The 26,657-nt window shown below is 56.8% G+C and overlaps 1 protein-coding gene across 8 annotated transcripts; it reads left to right on the top strand.

Annotated features, from left to right (window-relative positions):
• Nucleotides 1–1,109: 1,109 nt before the first annotated feature.
• Nucleotides 1,110–25,064, top strand: DLG4 (discs large MAGUK scaffold protein 4). Of its 8 annotated transcripts, none has more exons than XM_036341365.1 (22): nucleotides 1,110–1,243; nucleotides 1,432–1,530; nucleotides 1,813–1,853; nucleotides 10,247–10,411; nucleotides 13,734–13,787; nucleotides 13,919–13,978; nucleotides 14,123–14,247; nucleotides 14,346–14,515; nucleotides 14,608–14,744; nucleotides 14,875–15,019; nucleotides 18,791–19,086; nucleotides 19,219–19,321; nucleotides 19,471–19,585; nucleotides 20,932–21,108; nucleotides 21,395–21,431; nucleotides 21,521–21,548; nucleotides 21,679–21,726; nucleotides 21,805–21,906; nucleotides 22,242–22,414; nucleotides 23,369–23,478; nucleotides 24,006–24,097; nucleotides 24,328–25,064. In XM_036341365.1, the coding sequence occupies exons 1-22, from the start codon at nucleotides 1,225–1,227 to the stop codon at nucleotides 24,432–24,434; spliced, it is 2,403 nt and encodes an 800-aa protein (XP_036197258.1). In that variant the 5' UTR covers nucleotides 1,110–1,224; the 3' UTR covers nucleotides 24,435–25,064. The 8 variants fall into 8 exon arrangements, with proteins under 8 accessions (XP_036197258.1, XP_036197259.1, XP_036197253.1 ...); XM_036341366.1 differs by having other exon boundaries at nucleotides 1,111–1,243; nucleotides 10,247–10,312; nucleotides 13,928–13,978; XM_036341360.1 differs by lacking the exons at nucleotides 1,110–1,243; nucleotides 1,432–1,530; nucleotides 1,813–1,853 and adding an exon at nucleotides 2,590–2,909.
• The last annotated feature ends 1,593 nt before the right edge of the window (nucleotides 25,065–26,657 follow it).

The raw sequence follows: 26,657 nt of genomic DNA, 5'->3' as shown, positions 1-26,657 counted from the left end.
TCCAGGCGTGAGAGGGACTGTAGGGATCCTCATGTCTCTTCCCTGTCCCACACTTCTCTAGCTCTGGGTCAAGAAGTCCCAGGTGGCCCTGGCCAGTGTAGCTCAGTTGGTTGGACCAAAGGGTAGTGAGTTTGATTCCCAGTCAGGGTGCGGGAGGAAGCCCATTGATGTTTCTCACACTGATGTTTCTCTCTCCCTCTCTCTCTCTCTCTCTCTCTCTCTCTCTCTCTCTCTCTCTCTCTCTCTCTCTCTCTCTCTCCCTTCCTCTCTCTAAAAATTAAGTTTAAAAGAGCCCCAGGTAATTTATGCCCTTCTTTTTGCCATTCCCACTGGGGACAGGCCCAGGAGGAGACGGAGCTGGGCTCTATTTTTGAGCTGTGGGAGGCAGCCATCTTCCTCAGTCCCTCAGGAAGGTGTAGCTCAGTTGTGACTGGCTTTGGGGAGAAGGGGCCAGGGTGTGTGGAGCAAGGTGATGGTGGTGGTGCCTGGAGACCTGGAGAAGAATGGGGTATCTGGTTGGTTCAGAGAGTGCCTGCTTTAGCTATGGCTAAAATTGGGTTGGGAGTGCCGGGGTCCAACCCCAGCGGGTCCAGGGGTCCCCAAAGGTGTAGATGGAGTCGGCGAAGAAGGAATGACACGGAGACGGAGTTCAGTTGATCAGCAGCCTAGCCAGGATCTCCAGCCAAGTTCTGGTCTGGATCTCCAGAGAGGTTCTGCCATTTATTGTCTTGTTACATCCGTATTTATCCCAGTTGATTTTAATCCTGTCAATTTCTATTACAAAGGTTAGGGCGTTTCTTATCTCCATTCCAGGGAGTAAAGATTATGTAGCTTAAGCATGATTGTTTGTAGTGATTAACTACCCGCCTGGCACTTAGTTAAGGAGTTTCATCCCCTCCCTGACTTCAGGGAAAAATTCCTACCTGGGGAAACAACCTTTCTAAGAGAGGCATCCCCTCCCTGTCTTCAGGGAAAAATTCCTACCTGGGGAAACAACCTTTCTCGGAGAGGTGACCTTGGTTAAAACACACAGCACTAAGGGGAGCAAACATATTAAGAACAGTATGCTATATACGCCAGGTCCCTTGAAACATATGCTGTGCAGATGTTTCTTTCCTGCAGCGACTGTGTCAAGCAGTAAGGATGGACCGGCTTCCGGCAGGGAGAACACAGCTCAGCTCCAATCCTGGAGGATTAGGGAGATTAAAGTGAGAGAAGAGAGAGATGTCCGAGAGACCAAGAGGTGAAAACAGGAGTCCTTATGGAAGGGAGGCCTGGGGGTGGAACGGGGGCTGAGACTTTGGGGATCCCTCTCCCTGAACCTTTCCATAGAGTCTGGGGTGAAAGGGCCAAGGCTGGGAAGATGAGGTGAGTACATTGGTCTCTCTGTCTCTTTCTTCTCCCAACCCACCCTCCCTCGCATTTCACCAGCTCCCAGGTCAGCCCTCTGGCTCCTGGCCCCCCCTCTGCTGCGATGGGCACCCTCTCTGCTCAGGGTCCTGCACACTGACCTTTTCCAGGCCTTGCTGGGTGAGTGGTCTCCCAATTTCCTAAGGAACAGTCGTGGAAAGGGCTGGCCTAGGCCTGTGAGGGCAGTTACTGAATTTGGGGGCTGGTTGGGAGCCCGGAGGTCCTGTGGTCCAAGCAAGAGCCTCATGCAGGGGTCACCCCACAGGGCTCCTCCTCAGTGTCCACCAGCTTGGGCTGGAGGAGCGCCTCCTTTCCCAGACAGCAGGAGGCAGGGTGATGGCAGGAGGTGGGGTGGCCAGGGAGGCGAGGGTGGGGAGAGTAACTCAGTGCTGTTCCTGGCAGACATCCTGGACTGCTATGAGGCTTCCATCTCAGAGAGTCAGGTAGGTAGGATGAGGGCCTAACTTTCCGAGGGTTGAGCAGAGTCCTGCTGATATTGAACTGACACTTGGGGACGAAATCCTGAGTCAGGGGCACAGAGAATGCCTCTCCTGTCCCCGAGCCCCTTCTCCGCTGGCTTCCCCCTTTTCGTCGCCGGCCTCCATTTCAGCACTGAAGAGTTGAGGATATAATGATTTTTAAGGCTTCCTCTGGCGAATCCTGTGGGAGAACTAGGACCCTGGGATTCCTGCCTGCCAACCCCTCCCTCACTCCCACCCTCTGCCCTGGCCTCTCTCCAGTATTTAAACAACCATGGGTGCTCCCTGCCCAACTATGGAGCCTCCTCCTCTGAGAAATGAAATCTGTCCTCATCGTGTCTGCTGTCATCGCTGGTGGCTGGCCAGGTCTCCATGTTTGCTTCAGGGCCTCTCTGCTTTTGCTTCCGTCTCCTTTTCCATTATCCGGGTTCCTTCCAGCACTGAAGGAGTTAACTCTGCCAAGGCACCCCCCCATTCTGGCTCCTAGCTCCCTCCCTCCCTCCCCCTGCTTCCTCTCTCCTCCTCTCTCCCCTTCCCTCCTCTGGCTCCACGGCTCCCTCGGCCGCGGCCACCTCCAACCCCCCAACCCCACTCCTCCCGCCAAGGCCCCTAGCCCCTGGCCAGTAGGCAAGACTCCCCCGGGGCTCCCCGAAATCCAGCTCCCCTCCCCCACCTCAGCTCATGCCCCAGCCCCCGAACTCCGGGGCTGCTAGCCCCCGGTGCCCCCGCCCCTCCTGAGAACCGGGGTGTGCTCCCCAAGCCCCCCCTCCATTGGGGACTCCCTTTTAGGACCCCCTTTCCCTCCCTCCCACGCTCCCCTACCCTTCCCTTCTCCAACCCCTTCTTTCCCCTCTCACCCCTCCCCCCATCCTGGCCACCCCTGCAAAAGTGGGGTGCGGAGGGGGGAGGGGTGAGAACCCACGGAGGAGAGGAACGAAACTCCGATGAAGTCAGAGCCCCCTACCCGCCGCGGCGGCCAGGCCCCCCAACATGGACTGTCTCTGTATAGTGACAACCAAGGTAAGCATGATGGTGGGGGGGGGGGCTCTAAACTGGGGGAGGGTATGAGTTTGTGGGGAGGGGTTAGGCCGGCCTAATTTGGGGCTGGGGGTCCTGGAGTTAGAGCATCAGAAGATGTATTTGGGGTCCTAATTTAGTTTTGGGGTTCACATTTGAGAAAACGCTGGGTTTGGCCACAGGTGCCCCCTGGAGTCATCCCTTTGTACCTGTAGAGAAATGGAAAATTTGGGGTACACTGGTTTGGGGGTCTGGTAGGTTTGGGGGCTCATCAACCATATTTGAGAGAGACTTATTTAAGGAGAAGCCTGGCTCACATGGGAGTCCTGTTCCTGTATATTAGAAGGTGGACTATGGGGGGGGATTCTCTTTCCTCCTGGGGGACAAGCTGGCCTCTGGGTGCCCTGTCTGATTTAAGGGGGCTTTCGGTATGGGTAGAAGGTTATTGGTTGTGAATGCCTGACTGGTCTGGGGGTGTCAGCTGGTGAGAAGGGGTGGGCCTTCAGGCTATAGAAACAGCGTCTTCTGGTAGATACATTTGGGGGTGCTTTCTCAATTAGAGGGAACTGTTAATTTAGGGTTCGATCATGATCATGTGGGATGGGGAGAGTTGGGAGTTGTCGGAGGACTGGGGCCTGACAAGGATCACCTGAGGGAATGGACCAAGTAAGGTTAGGCTCTGGGGTACTCCCATGGGTGACACAGGTTACAGCAGCTGAGGTTGCGGGTTCCTGAGGAGGAGGAGGGGGAGGAGAGGTTTTGGAAGAAAGGGGATTTGAGGAGGGGGGCCAGATGGGTAGTGCAAAATTTGGGGGTGGGCAAGGTGGGTGCCCAATATCTCCCTCTCCTCCCACACTGTATCTGCTCCTGGCTGAGTGAAAGGGAGATTCGATGGAGGGCAATGTTTCTGTTACCTCTGACACTTGGGCTCAAGGTGCGGGAAAATACCTGGATTTAAGGTGACGGGGGTGAAAAGGAGTAGGAGGAGGGCAGGGCTGGCAGCAGTGAGGACCTGTACAAGGTGTCCCTGTGGTTGGAGTGTGGAAAGAGCAGGAGATCACGATGGGGGGCACAAGGTATACAGAATACCTAGGTCTTGGCTGTGAGACTCTGGGACTGGAAAGCTGGATGCCTGGTGTGTGGAGGGAGGCATGGGCTGGTGGCAGGCAGCTGGGGGTTGGGGGGTGGGACAGGAAGTGGGGGCCGGGAAGGCGGGGTCTGGTGAGTCAGAAGCTGGGGAGGGGGTTATATTTAGTGGGAACTGCAGCTTTTCAGGGGAGGGAGCTGAGGACACACATGTTCCCTGCCACAAACTTACACATGTGTGAGCACGGACGGAAGAGATTGGGGGCTGAGGACCTTTAAGTCGCCAAGGCTGCTTGCTTGTCCCTCTTAGGGAGACCTTTCTCCCCCCGCTGCTGCTTTGCACCCCTCTCCCATCCCCTGTGGTTTCAGTAGATTTTGGGGGCCTCAGTTTCTCTGGCCTGCTCTCTCTAACGTCCTCTGGTCCTCAGCTCCTCCTGTCTCCTGCCCTAGCCTGCTTCTGAGACTCAGGCTCCCAGGCTGTGGTTCCGTGCACAGGTGTACACAGAAAGCCAGCTGGAATGTGTGGGCTTTGCTTCCAACACGTGTGCACATGTGTGAGCGAGGGTGAGGGGCTCCCTGGCACTGGCAGCTCTTCTGGGAGGGGGCGCTTATCCGTGTTCCTTCCAGACTCCCACTTCTTCCATGGAGCCCAGGGTTGAACTCCCCTGAAGAAAGGAGCTTGTACAGAGAGGATGATGCATTTGGGCTTTTACAGAGGCGTGGAGACTCAGGCTTGCCACATTTCTTGGCCTGAAAACTTGTCAGTTGCGGGATGGCGGGGACTCCAACTCCCATAAGGCCTTGAGGCACAAGATCCCTCAGTGTTAGGGGATTGCTGCCACGGGGCTGTTGGGAGTTGTGGTTCCTCTCTATCCAGGGCAGCGGAGGGTAGCCCTGGAGGAACCAGCAGGGGGCACATGGCTCTTGTCCCCCCCAAAATGCTATGTGGGTAGCGGGTGCTCAGGTCGTTGAGCTCCCCAGCTCCGTCTGAGAGTACTCCATCTTCCATTACCTATATTTAGACACCTGGTGCAGTAATTTAAGGAACATGTATTGAATATCTACCATGTGCCAGGCCCTGTGCTTTGTGCCAGCTCTGCTTTTATAGCTATCACTTATTCTTACTCTGTGCCTCTCTCTGCAGGAGTCTCTCGATCTCTGAGCATCTCTTTCTCCCACTCCGCCCCCGTCCCTCCCCCTTCTCTCCGCACTGCTGCCGCCGTTGCCATGGTAACCGGCGACGACTGAAGTTGCGTGGCGGACTGGAGGGCCGGGCACGGGTGGCGGAGGGCGGAGCAGAACTGCGGGGGAAGGGGATGGTGGGGAAAGACCAGGGGTATTTGAACCCTCGGAGGCGAAGCGGTTAATCCCTCCGGGTGGTCCTTATTGGGCAAAGCTAAGATGACGGGGGCGGGGCAGTGTGGCCAGCGGCCTCATTCATTGGCCGACATGGGCGTGGCGAAAGGACAGTACGGGGGAGGCCGGCGAGCAAATGGGCGGGGAGTGGATGGAGGCGTGGTCTCCTGGAGGCAGGTGGGCGAGGTCTGGCTTACTCTCCAGGTTGGCGGGCTACAGCCCTCGGAAAGGGGCGGGGCCTTAGGGCTGGGTAACTTGACTGAATGAGGGCGGAGCTGACCTGGCAGGGGCGTGGCGTGGTCCCATGTGCCAAAATGAGACGGGGGTCTGAGGGGCTTGTCTAAGTAACTGCGGGGCGCGAGGGTCTTTGGAAAGGAGAATCCGGGGGTTGGGCCATCTGACGTCTCAATTTTCCTAAGATGGAGGCCTGTTCAGATTTCATTAGAGCACAACCTCCTACCTCAGCTCTATGTTCCAAGGAGACGGTTACTAGGCGACAGCAAAGTCCTTGATAGCTGCGTTGCTAGGCAACCGGGAAACGGAAAATGGAGGGAAAAAGGAAATGGGGGGTGGGGGGTCTTGGGTCATAGCGCCCACTAGTGGAGAACTGTGATGATTTTTTTCCATCCTTGAAGAAATTTCGGGTCCAGCCCCTTCGGCACTGGTTTCCTTTGAGGATCCAAGCATCTATCCACATATGAAACTAGGGCATTGGGGGTCATCTTGGGGGCGCATCTAACAGACTCGGGTCCACAGGAAAGAGGAGGCATAGGCGAGATTCTAGGGAAGGCCGTCCTTCATGCCATGTGTGAGCGTTTTACAGAAGCCAGAGGAGCAGATTTGGGGAGACTGCTTACTGGGCTTTGGGAAAGAAAGGCGGGCGTTCAATGGGAGAATCTTTGGGAGAGATGCTTTCAGGCCGTTGTTGGGCAGTCGGTTTGGGGTGTTCTGGAAAATTTGTGGGTCACTGCAAATTGGACCTTATCTTACTTTAGTGCATATTTTTCGAGGCTGGTGTCTGGGACAGATTAGCACATTTGGGAGCAATCTTCCAACGCAGTTGGAACTCGGAATCATGGAGGGGGATGAATAATGTATGAAACTGCGGGGTAAAGAAAAGAATAGAAAAATACCTCTTAATTTAAGGGTTTGGGGGTAAATTGAAAAGGTTTCCATTTAATTTGGAGCGCCAGCTTTAAGATACACGAAGTATTACCTAAAACTGGGGTCTGGCGGTATTAGGGACTGGCATATTAGAAAAACCCGAGTACTTTATTAGATTTGGGCATTTGGACGGGACGGCAAAGGAATTTGAGAGCTGCTTATTTGGATGTTTACGTTAGAGCAAGGGTAGTATTTGCATTAACTTCAAGATTTCTGTTAGTGGATGGAGGGATAGATATGATTTTGAAAGGGATGATCAGTTTGAGGGCAGACGAGGATCTGTGGTCCTGAAACTCTTGAAAAGCATCCCCTGGCTCTCAGGCGGGGCTGGACTACCGGTGAGAATAGCAGCTGTCTCTGCGTCCGTCCGCCGGGACGCTGTCCACATGCACAGTCTTTGGGGACCTGGGGGGCGGGCTTGTGGGAGACAATGTAGACCCCTTGGGGGTCCTAAGGTGAGATAAATGCTGCTTCCGTCCCTGCACCCTGACAGCCCAGCAGTGACGAGCGGTCTAGCGAGGCTTTGGAATAGTTAGGGGCCTGGTGGTTGTCGGGGTGCGCGTTGAGGCAGAAGAAGGGGCCCGGAGAGCCAGACGATGGATGGGCGCACGTTAGGAGCGTCTCTCTTTGTGGAGGGAGCCGACCGCGGACGGGCAAGTCCGCCAGGAACCGCTGGAGCCGGGAAAGTTGACGGCCCGGAGGGTCTCCCCGCACCCTCTCTCCCTTCGTGACGCTCCTCCGCACTGCGCAGGCGCTGGCCCCCACCCTCCCCACCGGCGGCCGCAGCCTCCAGTAGCCGCCGCCGCCGCAGCCCCCGCCCCTCTGCCCCTCCCCCTCCCCAGCCCTGGGACCCTTGCTCTCCCGCCCGCCCCCTCCCCTCCGCCCCCCTCCCCTTCTCCATGTCGGCTCGGAACAGATTCGCCTCCATGTGTCTCTGCGTGGTACGTGCCGCGATCCGGGCTCCGGCCCCGCTCCCCTCCTCCCGGACCCTCCACATCTCAGGGTGCGAGCTCCAAGCGCTGACGCTGCTGCTGCTGCTGGGCGCGGGGTCTCTGGGTTGCAGTGTCTCGCGGACAAGCGCAGGGGGTCCCCCCTCTTATCTCCATCCACTTTCACTCACACCCCTCTGTGCTGGGGGTGTCAGCCTCGGTGCCAGGTTGTTTTGTGCAGCTGGGGCGACAGTGAGGAGGGGGCCCAGGGAGGAGGAACAGCGGCGATCCCCAAGCCTTTCACTTCTCTTCTGCCCTAATATCTTGGGGGTGTCCCAATAGCATTGGAGCTGTCGCGGGTCCGGGCCTCAGCCCCAGGAGGGGACCTGAGCATCTGTTTAGGGGATCCCCCCTTGCTGTCCGTTCTGCTTTAGATGTCCTAATTGAGGACTGAGAGGTGCCGGCCCCAACTCCCACCTCCTGGTTTCAGAGCTACTCTCCCACCCTCCCCTTTCCAGATGCCCCCCCCCCCCCCCCCTACATGTACTTAGAACATTTCCAAGGGCTGAAGGTAGACTCTAACCTTCTTCAGCCACATTCTGGGAACTTTGTCCCTTACCTTGTTTCTATTTCTGTCACATTGTCTCCCATCTGGAGGAGCCTTTCCCCCAGTCCTGACCCCCTCTCCCCCCACAGGGGTGGGGCAGAGAGAGGTGATGGCAGTCTCACTGTGATAAACATTTGCCTCCCTCTCCTCTCTAGAATAAACGATGAAATGTCCCTTCCCATGCTTCCCTTTTCCTTATGTGCACCTGGCATTTCATCATCCGGTTCAGGAATCTTCTCTGTGAGATGGGGTGCAGAGGGAGGGGCATGGGGCAGACCCTGTCCCAGACTCTTAAGCTTGAAGCTGCAACCCTTGGCCCTGCCTCATTTATCAGGGAATTGGGGGCCTTGTGAAGTGAGAGAGGAGAGCTGCCTGGACCCCCCGGTTCTGGGGCACTGTCCCTTAGTTCTTGCACTGTCCTGGCTGAAGACCACCTTTTCCGGGTGTGGGATGAGCAAGCTCTTTCACTGAATTCTGTTATCCAAGATGGCTCAGCCTTTGAGGACGGATACTTAGCTTATACTCTCCCCTCCTCTCCCGTCTCTGCTCTTTGTGGCATTGAAACCTGGGGCTCAGGATACTGCTGCTCTCTTCACATCTGTGGGCCAGAAAACGGGGTACGTCTTCAGGAGCCCCTGTTTTCCTTCTTTGAGGCTTCAGATGTATCAAGGTATTCTTGATGCCAGTTGTCTGTGTCCTGGGTCGAGAGTCTTCATGTTGCCAGCACCATGTCCCTCCCCCCGTTCTTTTACTGCAAGCTGAGCTACAGCCAAAGTTGAGTTACGTCTTGGTTCATCATCCTCAGAAATTTCAGAATCATACTGTCGTATTAGGCATTGACCTTGATACGCTTCCTTCAGTTGGATCATGCAGCCGTTGGCCTCCAAATGTTGGGGTATGCTCAGCTTCCCAGATACTTTTTTGAGAAGGAAATTCTTTTTTTACCCATGTGTACTGGGGAGTGTATCCTACGTCCCCCTCCAGACGGCACCCTTCTCCTCCTTCCCCAGCCTGGAGTTTGGGAGGGTCTGCTTCTGTGGGGGGCCGGTCCTGAGAAGGGGAGCAGTGGGAGGTCAGAGCAGAAGTGGGAGGACTAGGCAGGGTTGCTGCCCTTCTCTGCTGTCTCCGGCTGCCCTTTTCCTCTCTCTCTGCCCCCCAGTTAATCTCCTTTGCTGGTGTCCCTATTAAGCTAGCACAGGAGGCCCTTGAGATGGCAGGTGGTTAGCTGGGAAGGGAGTAATGTTGGGTCTTTCACTCCTTAAGGCCAGAGGGAGACCATGCTTTTACCCTGAGGCTCAGCACCCTACCTTCTTCCTGTCAGGGACCCTGGAACCTGACACCCATTCCTGTCCCCTTCCTGAACCCTGCTGCCTCTGTCCTCCCCTTTCTCTCCCATCCCTTTCTAGTACATCCGATTAGCTGGCTGGGCTGTGGGCATTTGTTGGGGTGGGGCTGGACTCTTGGGGCCCCTCTGCTGACTTCTTGGGAACCAGCGGGGCCTTTGGAGAAAGAGCTGGCCAGGTTTAGCTTTGTCCTGCTTGGGGGGCTGATGCCAAGTACCTGCTCTTTGAAGGGCCTGACTAAGGTTCCTGCCTTGGGCATGGAAGGTGCTGGAGAGCCAGTCTTCTGAGGTAGAAGCTGTAGTGGGGAGACTGAGGCAATGAGGGTGGGGTGGTGGTAGGATGGAATGGCGAGCAGGAGCAGCAACTGGAATAGGGAGGAGGGAGGTTACAGCCTGGGGGGTGGGATTAAGGCAATGAGGGAAGTGGGATGAAGATGATGAGAGAAGCAAAGAATTTGGGGCTGGATGGATGTAGAGAATGTGGGTCCCACTGTCAGAGGGGCTGTCGCTCTGAAAGGATGGAGGGATTTATGATGCAGGCCTGGGGGAGGGGTGAAAAAACAGAGGCCAGAGGAGGGAGTTTGCTGGGTAGAAGGCTGGGGGCCCTAGGATGGGAGGAAGAGGAGTTGGGGGTTGGAGCTGGGATTTGGAAAGAGATGAGAGGTGCCCAGGCCAGGGCAGGAGAGGGGGCTGTGGGAGGGTGGAGAGAGGGGAACCAATGGGCTGGAGGAGAGGGAGGGGGAGGAGCTGGTCAGGCCCCGGGGCCTTCCGCACTGCACTGGCGGGGGGAAGAGGAGGCGGCCTGGAGCCCGAGGCACTGGGTCGGCCCCAGTGACACTTCCATCCCTGTCCCCAGAAATACCGCTACCAAGATGAAGACACACCCCCTCTGGAGCACAGCCCGGCCCACCTCCCCAACCAGGTAAACGCCCCCGAGCTGGTGCACGTGGCGGAGAGGAACTTGTCCCACCTCGAGGCCGTCCACGGGGTCGTGGGCCGCGCCCATCTCTCCCCCCTCAAGGTAGGAGACTCAGGGAGCCCCTCCCCAGTGCGGCCCTCGGAGCCTCGGAGCCACAGCCGCCCTCCAAGGCCGGTAGGGCGATAGCCAAGCTGTGTAGGTGGAGGAAGGCTGGGACTGTGGGCTGGGACTTGGGCTCCTGGGGCCTAGGGGAGAGGGTATTTGGGGGGCTGGAAACCTTGTTCCTACAGAAGAGAAGCAGAGGCCAGGCAAGTGGGAGTGGGTGCAGAGCTGAAAGCCTGGATGTGCGTGCGTGTGTCTGTCTGTCTGCCTGCCTGCGTGTCTGCGCGCATACGTGTTGAGATGTGTGCAGGAAGCTCACCAAGCCCAGGGCTACTCCATTCCTTCACATTCCCTACCTCTGTTCACCGTCTCCCTGTCCAGAGCTCTATTCAGAGCTCCTGCTGCCCTCATTAGCTCTGGTCCCTTCCCTGCCTCCTCCCCCCACTTCCCGCTCCTGGGCCTGGCTCTCCCCGTCTCCCTGGTCTCCAGTCCTTTCCATCTGTCTGGCCTGAGACCTCTGGCTGGGGCGCCCACTGCCTCTGTCCCCGGCCCCAGCTTTTGCTCCGCTCCTGTGCTTGCTCCCCTCCTTGCTGCCCTTCCCTCCCTGCTGGCTGGTTCTTGATGCTGTCTCTCTCTTCCTCCCACGCACGCTCCTCCCTCCCCCAGATCCCCGCTCAGGCCCTCTGTGGCCTGCTCAGTCCTCTTCAAGGGTCAGCCAGGCACCCCTCCACCCCCTCCCACTTACCCCCTTCACTGTTCATCATTGCTCTCCCCGCGCCCAGGCCTCCCCTCTCATCCTCTTGGGCTCTCATTTCTGCCCAGATATTTTTTCTGTGCCCTGTGTGTCCCCCATTATTATTTATGACCACCTGTTTCCCTCTCTTCTGTGTGCCGGAATCTGAGTTTCCTTCTCCCGTCCGGGGGAGCCTTGTTTCTGAGACCTCCCATTCTCTAGGCCACTCTCATCTTCTCCCCCCTCAGTCTCCTCTTCCAGGGGCACAGGATGGGAAGAATGGAGAGCGCCAGGCAAGCTGTGCGATTGAGGGGACATTGTGGGCTCAGGGCTGGGCTTAAGGGCTCCTGCGGGACGCCCTGGGGAGGGGACTTTGCTGATCATCCTAACAAGGTGGGGAGGAGGTGGAGCCTAGGGATGAGGGGGCAGGGGGGCAGCAGCAGGTTCTGGGGTGAGAAGGGGGTGGCCGGCAGGAGAGGAGCTGGAGAGAGAAAGACCATCCTCTGGCTTTAGCAAAATGGAGAGGCAGCAGAAGGGTAAGAGGTCCCAGGGCAGGGGACAGGCCGGGCTGAGACTGAAATCAGGGTAGCAGGTTGAGCTGACTGAAAGGAAGGAAAGGAAGGCCCTGGAGCTGGGGAGATGGCGAGACGCTCTGGGGGCTGCAAGGAGTGAAGGAAAGACGCCAGAGCTGCTTTTTCCAGGTGGGGCCGTTCCGTCCCTGGGAGGGGTGAGACGAGAGAGGGAGGCTTGAGAGGTGCAGCTGGTACAGGCCTGGGGTGCTGCAGTCAGAGCTCAGGAAGCACAGGGAAGTGGAGGAGAGTGTGGAGGCCCGAGTGTGTGTGTGGGAGGTCTTAGGACAGGCAGACAGGAGAAACCCCGGTTTTCAGAGGAGATGGGGAGTGGGTTGAGAATGAAGGATTGTGATTTAGGGATGGAATCTGGAGGGGCTGAGGATGAGGTCAGGGGGAGTGGTGCTGATCTTGGTGGGGAATCAGAAGTGAGGATGGAGGATAAGGCCATGAGACTAATAGGGGTGGGCTGGAAGGTGGGATAGGGGCAGGGAAGCAGATGGAGAGTGGAGGCTGGGGCTGGAGACTGAAATGGAAGGTGGGACAGGTTTATAGATGGGGGTGTGGGGGTGGGGTAGAGAGGATGAGGAAAGGGTGCTAGGTGGGGACTGAGGATAGGCTGCAGGGTGGAGGATGGCCATGTGGAGGGGAGTTTGGTGTCAGTGCCTATTGGTTGAATAACAGCATTTACTGAGACCTGAAGGGTCGGAGGATGGTGCTAATAGATTTATGAGTGTGAAATCTGTTAGCGATTGAACATGGTAATGTGTAGTATTGAGAAGCAGGGGAGAGACCCCTTTGCAGGGGAGAAAGAGGAGCCTGGGGAGACGTGAAGACTGCCTCTCGCTTGGTAGGCTCCAGATAAATATTTGTTTAAGGAGGCGCTAGGTTGGGGATCCCGGAAGGAGGCTCTGGGCAGCCTTCCCTCATTGCCATGGAGACGTGGCTTCTGTTGCCCTGGCAATGGGGGAAGCCCCTAGGACAGGCCTAGAGCTGGCCCCACCCCGGAGTCTAGAGACCCTGCTCTTTCGAGGCCACTGACGTCAGGGGCCTTAGCACGCCCCACTTTAACTCTTTCTTTAATGAAGTGGCGGCGGGGAGGGGGGTAGGGGGAGAAGGAACAGATGAGAGAATGGGACCCGGATGTCTTTACCACTTCCCCTCCTGGCGTCCTTTGCACTGTAGGGTGAGGGGCGCAGAGGAGGGAGGTGATGCAGAAGGCGCTGCTCCTGCGAACCCCTGCAGCCCGGACCTCTCCCGCCCGGCTGGCGGGGGCGGGGCCGGAGCGGGAGGGGCGGGGCCGGCTGATCCCTGCTGCGTGGGGAGCCTGGTCGCCCCTAGGCCACGCCCACCCCTCCTGTTGTCTTGACGACAGGGCCTCCTGGAGGTGGGTCTCCCCTGGCCTTGGCGGCGCTTAGATACTCTTGCTAGGCAACCAGGTCCCCGAGGAAAGAGTGGATTAGACGGCGGGTGGGCAGGAGGGAGGGGCCTGCATCTGGGGACCCTGGGTTCCGCTGGGCTAGGGCTGGGGGCAAATGTACGTAAAGGCGAGGGTCAGTCTGGGGGGGGGGGTTGTGGAGGTGTCAGGGTATATGTAGGCGGACAGGGATGGGTCACGAAGTGGGGAGCAGGCCCTGGTGGACATCAGCCCTGGGGTTTACGTGTGTAGCACATAAGGCACGGAACACCCGGTGGTGTTACATCCGGTGAGAGGCTCCCCCAGCCGGCCCCCTCCCCCCTCTGTACCATCTGCTGCTCCCCGGCTGGCTGCCTCTCCCTTCCGGCTTCTGAAACATCTTCTCCATGCAGGGCCTGGGCTGGGCAGAGTGGAGCGTGTGCACGTGTGCATGTGTGTGATTGTGATGTGGACTGAGGCTGGGTCCTTGAGGGACTCGAAGGGTAGCAGAGGAGCTTGGTTAAGAGGCTGGGAGGGTAGCCGGGCTGGCCGGACTCTTACTTACCGACGGACTCCCTCTTGAGCCAACGCTCAGGCAGCTTTTCATCTCCTTCCCCCTCACAGGCCAATTCTCCCCCCGTGATTGTCAACACAGACACCCTAGAAGCCCCGGGATATGTGAGTTGTTTAGAGTTTGGGGCCAATGCAGAAGGAAGGAGTGGGGTGGCCTGGGTTCCAGCAGTGTCTGTGGGGCAGGTTCTCAGGTGGGAATGTCTGTCTCACTGTGTCTGTGTTTCTGGCCCGTGCTGGAGTTGCAGGTGAACGGGACCGAGGGGGAGATGGAATACGAGGAGATCACATTGGAAAGGGTGAGCAGGCTCCCTGTCTGTGCTGCTCTCCAGGTGGCCAGCCTCCTCACCCTGACCCTTCCGGCGCTGGTCACAGCTCCCCACTTGCTTTGCCAAGAGCGGACAGCGAGGGGAGCTAACCTTCTCCCCCCTCCTTCTGCCCAGGGTAACTCAGGTCTGGGCTTCAGCATCGCAGGTGGCACCGACAACCCACACATCGGTGACGACCCGTCCATTTTCATCACCAAGATCATTCCTGGTGGGGCCGCAGCCCAGGACGGCCGCCTCAGGTGGGGAGAGGAGACAGGGGCTCGGATGCGGGTTCCCTCCAAAGGGAGGACCAGGGTGGCAGGAAGCGCCTGGCTCAGGCCCACCTTGCTGCCCTCAGGGTCAACGATAGCATCTTGTTTGTAAATGAAGTGGACGTGCGGGAGGTGACCCACTCGGCTGCGGTGGAGGCCCTCAAAGAGGCCGGCTCCATAGTCCGCCTCTACGTCATGCGCCGGAAGCCCCCTGCTGAGAAACTCATGGAGATCAAGCTCATCAAGGGGCCTAAAGGTAGTCACCCCTGTGTCTCCACCCCTGTATCCCTGGTCCCCCGCCCCGGGCTTGCTTCCCAGGCCCCCACCTCTGCCTTTCCCTCCGTCTAGGTCTTGGCTTCAGCATCGCCGGCGGCGTAGGGAACCAGCACATCCCCGGCGATAACAGCATCTACGTCACCAAGATTATCGAAGGGGGTGCCGCCCATAAGGACGGGAGGTTGCAGATTGGAGACAAGATTTTGGCGGTGAGGACCCCCCTCGCTTGGGTCCTGCCTGTGGCCCCGAGCAGACCTAGGCTTTGTGACCAGCTCACTCTGGTGCCTTTGTCTTGAGGCTGCTTCTGGCTCTGTCTGAGCTTTGCTTCCCTTGACCCAGGTCAACAGCGTGGGGCTGGAGGACGTCATGCATGAGGACGCCGTGGCAGCCCTGAAGAACACATATGATGTTGTCTACCTAAAGGTGGCCAAGCCCAGCAATGCCTACCTGAGTGACAGCTACGCTCCCCCAGACATCACAACCTGTGAGAGTCCTCCAAACCCAGAGCTCCCCACGACCCACCCCACCTCCCCCCGGCATTCTGGTCACTGTTCCTCTTCAGATGCTCCCCGTGAAATAGTTGCTGTCACTTCCTGTGGTTGGGGAATATATGGGAAATTGGTCACCGTGGAAGAACTAAAAGATATTGTCAAAAGCCTCTCCCCCAGAAGGCACAAGGCCCAGATGGTTTTATGGCTAATTTTATCAAACCCTCAAGGAATGGATTATTCTTATGCTCTCTCTGAGTATGGGAAAAGATAAAACGTCACATTTCATTTTATAAGGGCAGTTCCAATGGCCACCAAGATAATGTAAAAGCAAGCACAGGCCGATTTTGTTTCCGAATAGCAATGCAAAAGTTTATAATAACAGAGTCGCAAACCAGACACAGGAGCATGCGAAGAGAATAGGTTGTCACAAAGTAGGGTTTGTTTCAGAAAGGTGGTTCCAGATCAGGAAACCTCTTAATTTGATTCATTGTATTAAAAAGTTAAGGGAGGAAGACGGTAGGGCCATTTCAGATAGATGTGCGAAAGGCATTTGATGACATTCCATATCTGTTTTCAGATGAAAATTCAGTAAACAAGGAGCAGGAATTTTCCTTAATGTGGTGAAGAGTAGTTTTCAGAGTCCAACAACAAACACGGCCTAATGATAAACCTTATGTGTCCATCCCGTCGGTAGCTACGCAAGGGCGCCTCTATTGCTGCTGTTATTTTGCATGGCTTGGAGAGCAGGCTTTCTCAGCGTTGGTACTGCTGACTTTCTGGACTCGGTGGTTCTTTGTTGCTGGGTTGTTCTGTGCGTTGCAGGATGTTTAACAGCATCCCTGGCTTCTATCAGATGACGATGGGACTCCTCCCCACCAGTCAGAACAACCAGAAATGTCTTTAGACGTCGCCAAGTGCCCCTGGGAAGCAACATTACCCTGCTTGAGAATCACAGCGTTAGAGATTCCAGGCAATGTAGGAAGGCAAGAAGAATAAATAGATGTTACAGTTGAGACATTAAAAAAATGATTGATTTTAGAGAGAAGGGAGGAAGGGAGAGAGGGAGAGAGAGAGAGACATTGATGTGTTGTTCCACTTATGTCTGCATTCAGTGTTTGATCTTGTATGTGCCCTGTCCCGAGATCAAACTTGAAACCTTGGCGTTAACAGGAAGATGATCTAACCAACTGAGCTACTCGGCCAGGAAGATAGCGGTTACACTTGAAAAGGAAAAACAAATTTGTCCTTATTTATAAACTATACTATTGTCTATTGATATTAAAATCCAAAAAAATGTAGAAATAATATGGAAGTTTAAGAATGTGGCCATATGTAAGATAAACGACAAGGATTAGTAACTTCCCAGCAATAAGAATATGTAATGGGTAAAAAGGTTCCTTTTACCATAGAAAAAATTCTGTAACATTCTTAGAAATATGAACTTGACGACCAGAAGTCTATAAGTTTTATCTGGAGAAAATGAGTACCCTTTACTGAAGGACACAAAAGAAGACTTAGAAAATGGAGAGCCACACCATGTTTCTGAATGGAAAAACTTGTTATGTTAAAGATTTCAGCCCTCTCCAAATTAGCCTATGCATTTTATGCAATCCTAATCAGAATTTTAATGTTCTCCCCTTCCTTCCCTGGGAACTTGGCAGGTTGATTCTAAAGTTCAACGGGAAACATACATTTGGGAGAATAAGAAATTTTTGGAAAAGAATGATGAGGCATGACTGATCCTACCACATCTGAAGCCATATTGTAACGCTATTAAAATCACGTGGTAGCATTTCTCAGCACCATGGCCTACCGGGAACCGCGGCTTCTTGGAGGAAGGGCCGATTCCAAAGCTTGGGCAAGAAATGTAGACGACGAGCTCACAACAGCTTTCGTACTAGAAAGCGGGGTGTCTGAGACGGCCAGGGCCGCGGCGGAGACTCAGGAGCCACATGCAGGGAGGGGCTCTGTTGGCCATTTAACGAAAACACATTGAATGTGTGAAAGTCACGCTGGCGCTTCAAAAGGTGCCTTTGGAGGGTGTTCAGGACCCATTCATTCGGAAAACGGGCGAATAAGGGGGAAAAGTCAGGCGTTTGTTCTTCCTCTGGAGCAGCTGCACCTTAGGGTGACCAAATGGTTAACACGGGACGGTTCTGTTTTATTTACTTATTTGTTTTATGGTTGACAGTGTTACCCCCCCTTTGCCCCCTCCCACCCACCCCTGCCCCGCCCCAGGCCTTTCCTACACTGTTGTCTGGTCTGTGGGTTATGAATACATGCATGTACGTGTGTTCTTTGGTTAATCTCTTCCCATTCCTCCCCCCCAGCCCCCCCCCCCCCCCCGCCTCCCCCTGCGAGATCTGTCAGTCGGTTCCAGGCCTATTTTGTTTGTTAGTTTATTTTGTTCATTAGATTCCACATATAAGTGAGATGATGTGACACTTGTCTTTCTCTGGTTGGCTCATTTCACTTAGCATAATGGTCTCCAGGATCCTCCATGGGGACAGTTATATGTTTAAAAAATTTTTTTTGTTTCAGAGAGGAAGGGGAGAGAGATAGAATAGAAACATCAGTGATGAGAGAGAATCCGCTGCCTGTATGTCCCTCACTGGGGACAGTGCCCACAACCCGGGCACGTGCCCCGACCGGAAACCTAACCGCAACCTCCTGGTGCACAGGTTGACGCTCAACCACCAAGCCAAGCGGGCTGCGCGATAGTTATTTTTTTTTTATAGAGTGATTCCCACTAATAAATGCCCCTCCCGCAAAGGAAAGAAAAAGAGAAAAGTAAAGACAGTAGAACGTCACCATATTGCTATCCCCAGTGACACCTTAGAACCAGGACGTGCTCCCCGGGGCTGCTGAAACTCTGAGGCGGATGCTGAAACCCCGGGGCCGGCCAGCTGGTCTACGAACGGAGAGACAACGGGACACGTGCAGTGCAAAGTACACAGCACCATCTAGGAGGGGTTCTTGCTGAAAAGTTGAACTTGAATCTGAGTCTCTCGTCTGAATGACCAGTTTGCAGGAGATACCAGGCAGGGGCTCATGTTCGCACCACGGGGTGCAAGCAGCGATTGCCCAGTGAGATTTTCCTGACAGGACGAGGGGACCTCTGTTAGACAGTGACCTTGTTTTCCCAAATGGATGGCCAGGAGGAAAAGAAGAGAGGGAGAGGAATGTTCTAGACGAAGACATTCTGCAGCTGAAAGAAAACCCCAAGAGCCTGGGGTTAATATTCCCCTTGACCCCACCGCCTTCACTCCTAGGACATGTAACCGCACATCCATGGCCCCCAGGGCGGTGATGGCGAACCTGTGACACGCGTGTCAGAGGTGACACGCGTGTCAGAGGTGACACGCGAACTCATTTTTTGGGTTGATTTTTCTTTGTTAAATGGCATTTAAATATATAAAGTAAATATCAAAAATATAAATCTTTGTTTTACTATGGTTGCAAATATCAAAAAATTTCTATATGTGACACGGCACCAGAGTTAAGTTAGGGTTTTTAAAAATGCTGACACGCCGAGCTCCAAAGGTTCGCCGTCACGGCCGTAGGTCCTAGGAGAACCAGCCCGGACACCTGTGAATTCCTGCCCCCGGCACCGCTGTGATCTGATTCCCACCCCCCAGTGTATCTGCCAGAATCATTTCCCCTTCACCCGAGTCGGGCTCTCCTGGTTCCCGGGAGCAGGGGGGGGTGGGTGCTGTCTAGTCCATGCATTTCTGCGTCACCCTTTATCCCACGTCTTCCCCCAGCTTACTCCCAGCACCTGGACAACGAGATGAGTCACAGCAGCTACCTGGGCACGGACTACCCCACAGCCATGACCCCCACGTCCCCCCGGCGCTACTCCCCGGTGGCCAAGGACCTGCTGGGGGAGGAAGACATTCCCCGAGAACCGAGGCGGATCGTCATTCACCGCGGCTCCACCGGCCTGGGCTTCAACATCGTCGGTGGCGAGGACGGTGAAGGCATCTTCATCTCCTTTATCCTGGCCGGGGGCCCGGCGGACCTCAGTGGGGAGCTGCGGAAGGGGGACCAGATCCTCTCGGTGAGAGAAGGCCAGCCCCTGCCCGCACCACCCGCTCCCCTCAGGGCAGGGCCCAGGGCTCTGGGGCAGGGGCTTGGGCGGCCGGAGCCTGGCCCTCATCTCCGGTGACCCAGCCTCTCCTCTGCCCTCCAGGTCAATGGCGTTGACCTCCGCAATGCCAGCCACGAGCAGGCCGCCATCGCCCTGAAGAACGCGGGGCAGACGGTCACGATCATCGCTCAGTATAAGCCAGAAGGTACCAGGCCTGCAGCTCCCCCGCTTGGGGGCTCCGATGGTCCTCCGGACCCTGTCTCCTCAGCTCTGGCCGCAGTGGGCACGGAGGGCGGGAGGCCGGGAGGGCAGTGGGCCTGGGCCGGAGCTCAGGAGCCTCCCGTTCTTCCTCAGAGTACAGCCGATTCGAGGCCAAGATCCACGACCTTCGGGAGCAGCTCATGAACAGCAGCCTGGGCTCAGGGACCGCCTCCCTTCGGAGCAACCCCAAACGGGGTTTCTACATCAGGTGGGGGATTCCTGGGCTCGGCTCCTCCTCATTCTGGGACCCCCAGCCCCACACAGCCCTTCCTCTAACCCGGCCTGGCTCCCTCTGCCCCTCCAGCCCCACACTCAGCTGTGCTCCGGGCTCAGCTGCACAGATGAGTGTTTTAAACACTCCCTGTCGCCTGAAAAAGAGCCTCGGCCTCAAGCAGCCTTACTCCTCTAGTCCCCTTACCCTGACACTCCCCTTAGGGCCCCCCCCCCCCCCGCCCCCAGCTGCCCCACATTTTCTAACGCGAAGGTTAGTGCCAGAACAGGGCCCCGGGCTACCCCGAGTGTGCCCAGCCTGCATCTCCCCCTGGGATGTGCAGTCCGGGGAGGGTGCACTGCAGCGCGCTCCTGTCACCTGTCTCTTCAGCAGCCTTGACTTCCTTCTCTGGGCTCCTCCCCTCGGCCGCCTCTCTCTCTCTCTCTCTCTCTCTCTCTCTCTCTCTCTCTCTCTCTCTCTCTCTCTCTCCCTCTCCCCAGACGTCTGTCTTCTCTCCTCTCCCTCTGGGCTCCCGTCCACTCACCTGGTCTCTTCTGCTCTCCACTCTGTGGCTCTCAGAGCTGTCAGCTCTGGCCCGACCTTTTCCCCGTTCAGACCTGCAGATCTAGCCATCTGCTTTCTGGACATGTCCCCGGGGATGTGCCACAGGCATCTCACATTCAACACGTCCCAGGCAGCTCTCCTCCTCCTGTGCTGTGCTTGCTGTCTCGCCGAGTCAGTGTTTTCTCTCCTTTTTGCTGAATGGCACCACCAGTGACCCGGCTCAGACCAGAGCCTTGCTCGGCCCTTCCCTTCCTGCTAGGTCTCCTGGCTGCAGGCTGGTCAGTGCTGACTCACAGGTGACGCCGCTGGCCCTGTGTCTCTCCTCCCGTCCCGCTGTCTTGCTCTCCATCTTGGCCCCAGAGGTTAGGGCCCCTTGGCAGGGATTTGAGGTGTTAAGGCAGCCAGTCTGCAGCGTGTTGTTTTTCCTATGAACTTGAGCGATTCCAGGTTACCTGTGACTGTGACGTGCTGTGCTTTGCAGACTGCCTCCCCGGGAGGGTGGGGTTCCCGTCTTACCTGAGAAACTGCAGAGTCCATGGCTTGTCTGATCGCGGACACAGCATTGACTGAATGACCGTGAGCAACGGCGGAGCTTTGGGTCCCTCAGAGCTCTGGGCTGCTCAGACCCCAGGCACCCGGGGGAGTGCCAAGACCCCAGGCACCCGGGGGAGCGCCACGGCAGCGTGCTCTGCTGTAGCCCCCTGCCCCTGACCGCTGAGCTGGGCCTCGGTGGCTGGGGTCCTCAGCCAGGCTCTGACTGATGGCCGTCTGTCCTCCAGGGCCCTGTTTGACTACGACAAGACCAAGGACTGCGGATTCCTGAGCCAGGCCCTTAGCTTCCACTTTGGGGATGTGCTGCATGTCATCGATGCCAGTGATGAGGAGTGGTGGCAGGCACGGCGGGTTCACTCCGACAGCGAGACCGACGACATTGGCTTTATTCCCAGCAAACGGCGGTGAGGCTCCCGGGCCTTCAGCCTTCCTGCCACAGGCACCGCCTCTCCTCAGGTCCCGGGTGGGCAGCCCATAGGATGCGGAGGTGCCCTCTGCCCTCTTGGGAATCTGTCTGCTGGCCCTCCCGGCACCAGAGCTCCTATGAGCCTTTCGGGCAGACATCTCATTTAGGAGCACAGGGGCCCCGGGCCTGCTGGGAGAGGGGGCTAGGAGCTGGTCCAGTGATGGGGGCTGTGGGGCTCCTCACTGGACATTTCCCTATCCCCCCTTCCTCCGTGTTTCCCGTAGGGTTGAGCGACGGGAGTGGTCAAGGTTAAAGGCCAAGGTAGGTAGAAGTGGGGTGAGCTTGGGTGGAAGAGTCAAGGACTCTTGGGGTGAACTCAACCAACCACGTGGTCTGCTCTTTCTTCCTAGGATTGGGGCTCCAGCTCTGGATCGCAGGGTAGGTAGGGTCAGTTTGGGAAGATCTGGGGTGAGGGGAGCCCTGAGCTTTGCTTGCTGTCCTCAGGAAGGCAACAGGGAGCCCGAGTCCCCTGTCTCAGAGCCCCTGACAATGACCCCCCTCTCACCAGGTCGGGAAGACTCCGTTCTGAGCTACGAGACGGTGACGCAGATGGAAGGTAAGCCCCGCGCCCGGCCTGGCCCAGCCCCTGCCGCTCCTGGCTCTGTCCCCGCCTGAGCCAGCGCTCTCTCCCCAGTGCACTATGCTCGCCCCATCATCATCCTCGGGCCCACCAAGGACCGTGCCAACGACGACCTTCTCTCTGAGTTCCCCGACAAGTTTGGATCCTGTGTTCCCCGTGAGTGCTGGGGCTGGATGGAGGCGGAAGTGGGGGCGGGCACGGGTGGGAGGTGGGGCAGAGCCACCTCTGGGCATTGCCCTGCAGGAGGACACTGGGGTTCTCAGAAAAGGGGTGCTTCTCAGCCCTCCCATGTTCCATGCATGTTGCCGTTGGAGGCCAGACTCGGAGGATGGAGGCGGAGGGTGCTGGGAGGGGGCTGTCCCTCTGTCTCGGTCTCCCCTGCGCCCCTGCCCGGAGGGACCAGCTGGGCACTTGGAGGGGCTGACACAGACAGCTTGGGAGCTAGAGGGATGGTGGTTAGATCTTTGGGGGGCGGGGTGACTTCCTGGCAGATACGACACGGCCCAAGCGGGAGTATGAGATAGATGGCCGGGATTACCACTTTGTGTCATCCCGGGAAAAAATGGAGAAGGACATTCAAGCGCACAAGTTCATTGAGGCCGGCCAGTACAACAGCCACCTGTATGGAACCAGCGTCCAGTCCGTGCGAGAGGTGGCAGAGCAGGTAGGACCCGGCGGGCACCTCGCACTCTTCCTCCCCTCTCCCCACCCCATGGCCTTCCTCCAGCTCTCTCTAACTCTCTTTCTCTCTGTCTCTTTCCCTGCTGGGTCTCGACTCCACTCCTCCACCTCCTTCTCCTCTTGGGCAACTCTGTCTGGCCGCCTGCTCTCTGTGCCCGCTCTTCCTGCCGGCCTCCTTTGCTTCCTGACCCCAAACTCCGCACCGCCATCTGGCCCCTCTCCCCCCTTCCCTCCTCCTTGCCCCATTTCTCCTCGCTTCCTGTGGCCTTGCCCTTGGTGGTTTGGCTTCCCCTACCTCGGTCCCCCCCCCCGCCCCCCCGTTCGGCTGACTCCCCTTTGGCCCTGTCCCCTACTCTGTTCCTGGGGTCCCCACTTCCCTCTCCCATTCCTCTGCTACCTCCTTTCCATGCTGCCCCCACCCTGCCCTCTCTCCCTCCACCGATCCTTTCTCCATCTGCCTCTCCTCCCTCCCATCTGTCTCTCCTGGTTCCTTCCATCTGTCTGTCCTCTGTCCGTCCTCCCCTCCCTCCTCCCTCTATCCTACTTCCTCTCTTCTTTTCCATTGCTTTCTTGCCCCATCTGTCCTGTCCCACCTTCCATCCCCCCACCCTCTTCTGCCCTGTTGCCTTGCTCTGCCTCTTCTTCGGGGTCTCCTCCCTGCCTGTCTCTCACCCTCCTCCGCCTCTCCGATCCCCTCCTCCTGTGCTGGCCCTTCCCTCGCTGTCTGCTCCTTCCCTCTTTCTCTCTGTCTTTCACTGTGTCCATACCCCCTTCTCACCTTGACTCTCTGCCAATGTGTCTTTTGACATCCATGTCACTTCCCTTTTGGCCAACCTCCTGTTTCCTGCCTTTCCATGTACTGTGTCCTGTCCTGGTACCTCTGTCTGTCCTTTCCCACCACCTGCTGGTCCCCCTCCGCCTACCCTGCCTGCCCCAGGGGAAGCACTGCATCCTTGATGTCTCAGCCAATGCTGTGCGGCGGCTGCAGGCGGCCCACCTGCACCCTATCGCCATCTTCATCCGCCCCCGCTCCCTGGAGAATGTGCTGTGAGTATGGTCCCAGGGGGCCTCCCCTCCACTCCCCCACACCTGTGGCCCTGGGCCTCAGAAGGCCTCTGTGTTGAACTGTCCCCTCGTAACCCAGGGCAGTGGTTCCAGCAGCCCTTGAGGGGAATCTGCACAGAGAGCTGGATCCCGGAGGATGCAGGAATCTCAGGCCTCTCCCCTCTTCTTCTTCCTTGGACTAGGCAGGACTACAACTCCCAGCAGCCCCTGGGGCACACACCTGCTGGGGTTAGCCAGGGCCTCCAGAGCTGTTGGGAGCCGGAGTCCGAGTCCCTTCACTGGGGCTGAGGGCTGGGAGGAGGAGGCTCTGGAGAGGTCCCTGAGTGGCCATACGGCTGGTGGGTTGCGGGAAGGGGCAGTCGTCTGTGGCCCCAGAGGATGTTGGGAATTCTTATTTTTTTGCTTCGTGTTCCAAATGAGAAAAGACCGTTTGCCATTTAACGTCCCTGGATGGAGGAGATAAAGGGCAGAGGGGGACCCGCCCTCAGGGCGTCTCTCTCTCTCCACAGAGAGATTAATAAGCGGATCACAGAGGAGCAAGCCCGCAAAGCCTTCGACAGGGCCACCAAGCTGGAGCAGGAGTTCACGGAGTGCTTCTCGGGTGAGCCATCGCCCACGAGGCGCCCCGCTCGGGTCAAAGAGCAGAGGTCGCAGGGCGTGGGAGAGGGAGGGAGACCCCTGGGGGGTGGTTTAGAAGCAGGTGCCCCCTTTGGGTGGGTGCAACCGCATGGCTTACGGCTTAGAGAGAATTAGAAAAAGGTGCCCCTTTCTCTGGGCTGTTGCCACCCCTGGCCAGACAACTGGCTCATCTGGCTCATCCCCCCCCCCCAGCCATCGTGGAGGGCGACAGCTTTGAGGAGATCTACCACAAGGTGAAGCGCGTCATCGAGGACCTCTCAGGCCCCTATATCTGGGTCCCAGCCCGAGAGAGACTCTGACTCCTGCCCGGGCGTGGCCTGGATTCGCCTCCGTCGCCTGGGCCCCTGGTCTGGACTGAACTGCCCAAGCCGTTCGCACTCCCCGGCCTCCCTCCCCCCCTTTCTTATTTATTTCCTTTCTAACCGGATCCAGCCCATGGGGGGGGGACACTCCCCTGCATGTATCCTGCACCCAGAACTGGGCTCCTGAGCCCCAGGAGCCTTGGGTCTGGGGGGAGCCAGGCTCCTGGTCCCGGGCCCTTGCTCCTTAGGGTCCCTGGCCCTGCCCGCCCCCAACGCACACACAGACCCACGGGGGCGCCTCCCCCGTCTCCACACACACATTCCAGAAGTCAGGCTTGCCCTCCGGGAGCACCCGCTGGGGGAGGCAGGCCCCAGGCCTCCCCTCTCCTGAGGCAGCTCTGGGGTCGCCCCTGCCCACACCATAACTCCCTTGATTTCTCATTTATTTTTTCCTTTTTTTTTCTTCTCAAAGGTGGTTTTTTGGGGGACAAGTAGGGGACTCCACTGTGGGCCCCTGCCTTCCACATGCCCCCACCTTTTATCTTTGCTGGTTTGCATGAGTGGAAGGGTTAACTGTGGCTTTTTTTCCCCCCTGGGATTTTTTTTTGGGGAAAGGGGAGGGATGGGTCTAGGGAGTGGGGATGTGGGAGGGAGGGTGGGGGTGGGGGTTGGGTGTCCAGGGGAAGACTGGAAATGCTGCCGCCTTCTGCAATTTATTTATTTTTTTCTTTTGAGAGAGTGAAAGGAAGAGACAGATACTTGAAACCTCGTGTGTGGCCTGATTATTTGGGACTTGGGTGAGGAGGGAGACAGGGTGGGAGCATAGGGCTGATCCCTCCCACCCCCAGGGTAGAGGGGTCTGGAGGGGCCTTGGAGGGAACCTGCAAATCAGGGGATGAGCCTGGAGGCACTGGAGCTCTGTCCTCTCACTGACAGCCCTACAAGGAGGCTCAGCCCTGACCCCTCCCAGGGCTGTTGGTCCCGTCAGGCAGCACGAGGTCTGTGAAGGGAAACACAGAGGCCACTTTCTGTTCCTGTTCATGGAGCTGTGGCCTGAGCTGGGCTCCAGCGACCGTCTTCACAGAGGTTTGCTGATGAGAAATGCTGTGTAAATACTTATTCATTGGATTTCTTTATGCCTCATCTCTACAGAAAAGATTTGAAGCAGCCCTAACCTGTTTGGCTCAGTGGATAGAGCGTCGGCCTGCGGACTGAAGGTCCCAGGTTCGATTCCGGTCAAGGGCATGTACCTTGGTTGCGGGCTCATCCCCAGTAGGGGTGTGCAGGAGGCAGCTGATCGATGTTTCTGGCTCTCTATCCCTCTCCCTTCCTCTCGGTAAAAAATCAGTAAAATATATTTAAAAAAAAAAAGATTTGAAGCAGTTTTGCAATTGATAAGGGTAGGAAAATAGAACTTAATACTAAAGATAAAAATAGGAGAAACAATTGCTGTAGCTATGAGGATAAAGATAATTTCTGAGCTTCCTAGTAGACCAGGCAAAAAAGGAAATGGCATATATATATGTATATAGAAGGGAGAGGGATAGAGAGTTGGAAACATCGATGAGAGAGAAACATTGATCAGCTGCTTCCTGCACATCCCCCACTGGGGATGTGCCTGCAACCAAGGTACATGCCCTTGACCAGAATCAAACCCGGGACCCTTCAGTCCGCAGGCCGACGCTCTATCCACTGATCCAAACTGGTTAGAGCATACACTTATATATTATTGTTAGATATAAAGACAAAATTCTAGTCCTTTTGTTTTTAAATTTTACTTAATTGATATTAGAGAGCGGAAGGGAGAGAGCAAGAGAGAAACATGGATTTGTTCCACCTGTTTGTGCATTTATAGTATTGGTTGCCCCTTGTGTGTGCCCTGCCTGGGATGGAACCCTTAGCCTTGGCATGTGGGCATGATGCTCTAACCAACGGAGCTCCCCGGCCAGGGCCTCTCGTCCTTTCAGGGAGTCCTTTTTCTGGCCATGAGTCCAACGGAAGCTCCTCAGATGCGGCATGGAGAGCAGGGTTCTCAGCTCTGCTTCTGCCACTGTTCATAGGCTGACAGGCTCCCGCCATGAAGGCCTCAGCGGCAGCAGAAATGAACCATTGCTGGTCCCAGTGGGGTGTGGCCCCTTCCCCCTCTGACTGGGGGGCCTCAGGGCCTGGGGGAAGGCTGAGGTGCAGGGTGCTAAGCGTAATGGTAATGGTCAATCCTGA

The sequence above is a fragment of the Myotis myotis genome, unplaced genomic scaffold (assembly GCF_014108235.1).
Source record: "Myotis myotis isolate mMyoMyo1 unplaced genomic scaffold, mMyoMyo1.p scaffold_m19_p_17, whole genome shotgun sequence".
NCBI classification, from domain to species: domain Eukaryota; kingdom Metazoa; phylum Chordata; class Mammalia; order Chiroptera; family Vespertilionidae; genus Myotis; species Myotis myotis.
The sequence above is the reverse complement of the archived record's forward strand: the minus strand, read 5'-3'. Positions and strand labels throughout refer to the sequence as shown.

Bases quoted from the DNA above. Each gene is read 5' to 3' on its own strand.
- DLG4 (XM_036341365.1), top strand. The intron at 19,586-20,931 runs GTGGGGGATTCC...TCTGTCCTCCAG, and splicing joins AAACGGGGTTTCTACATCAG to GGCCCTGTTTGACTACGACA. The intron at 22,415-23,368 runs GTAGGACCCGGC...TGCCTGCCCCAG, and splicing joins TGCGAGAGGTGGCAGAGCAG to GGGAAGCACTGCATCCTTGA.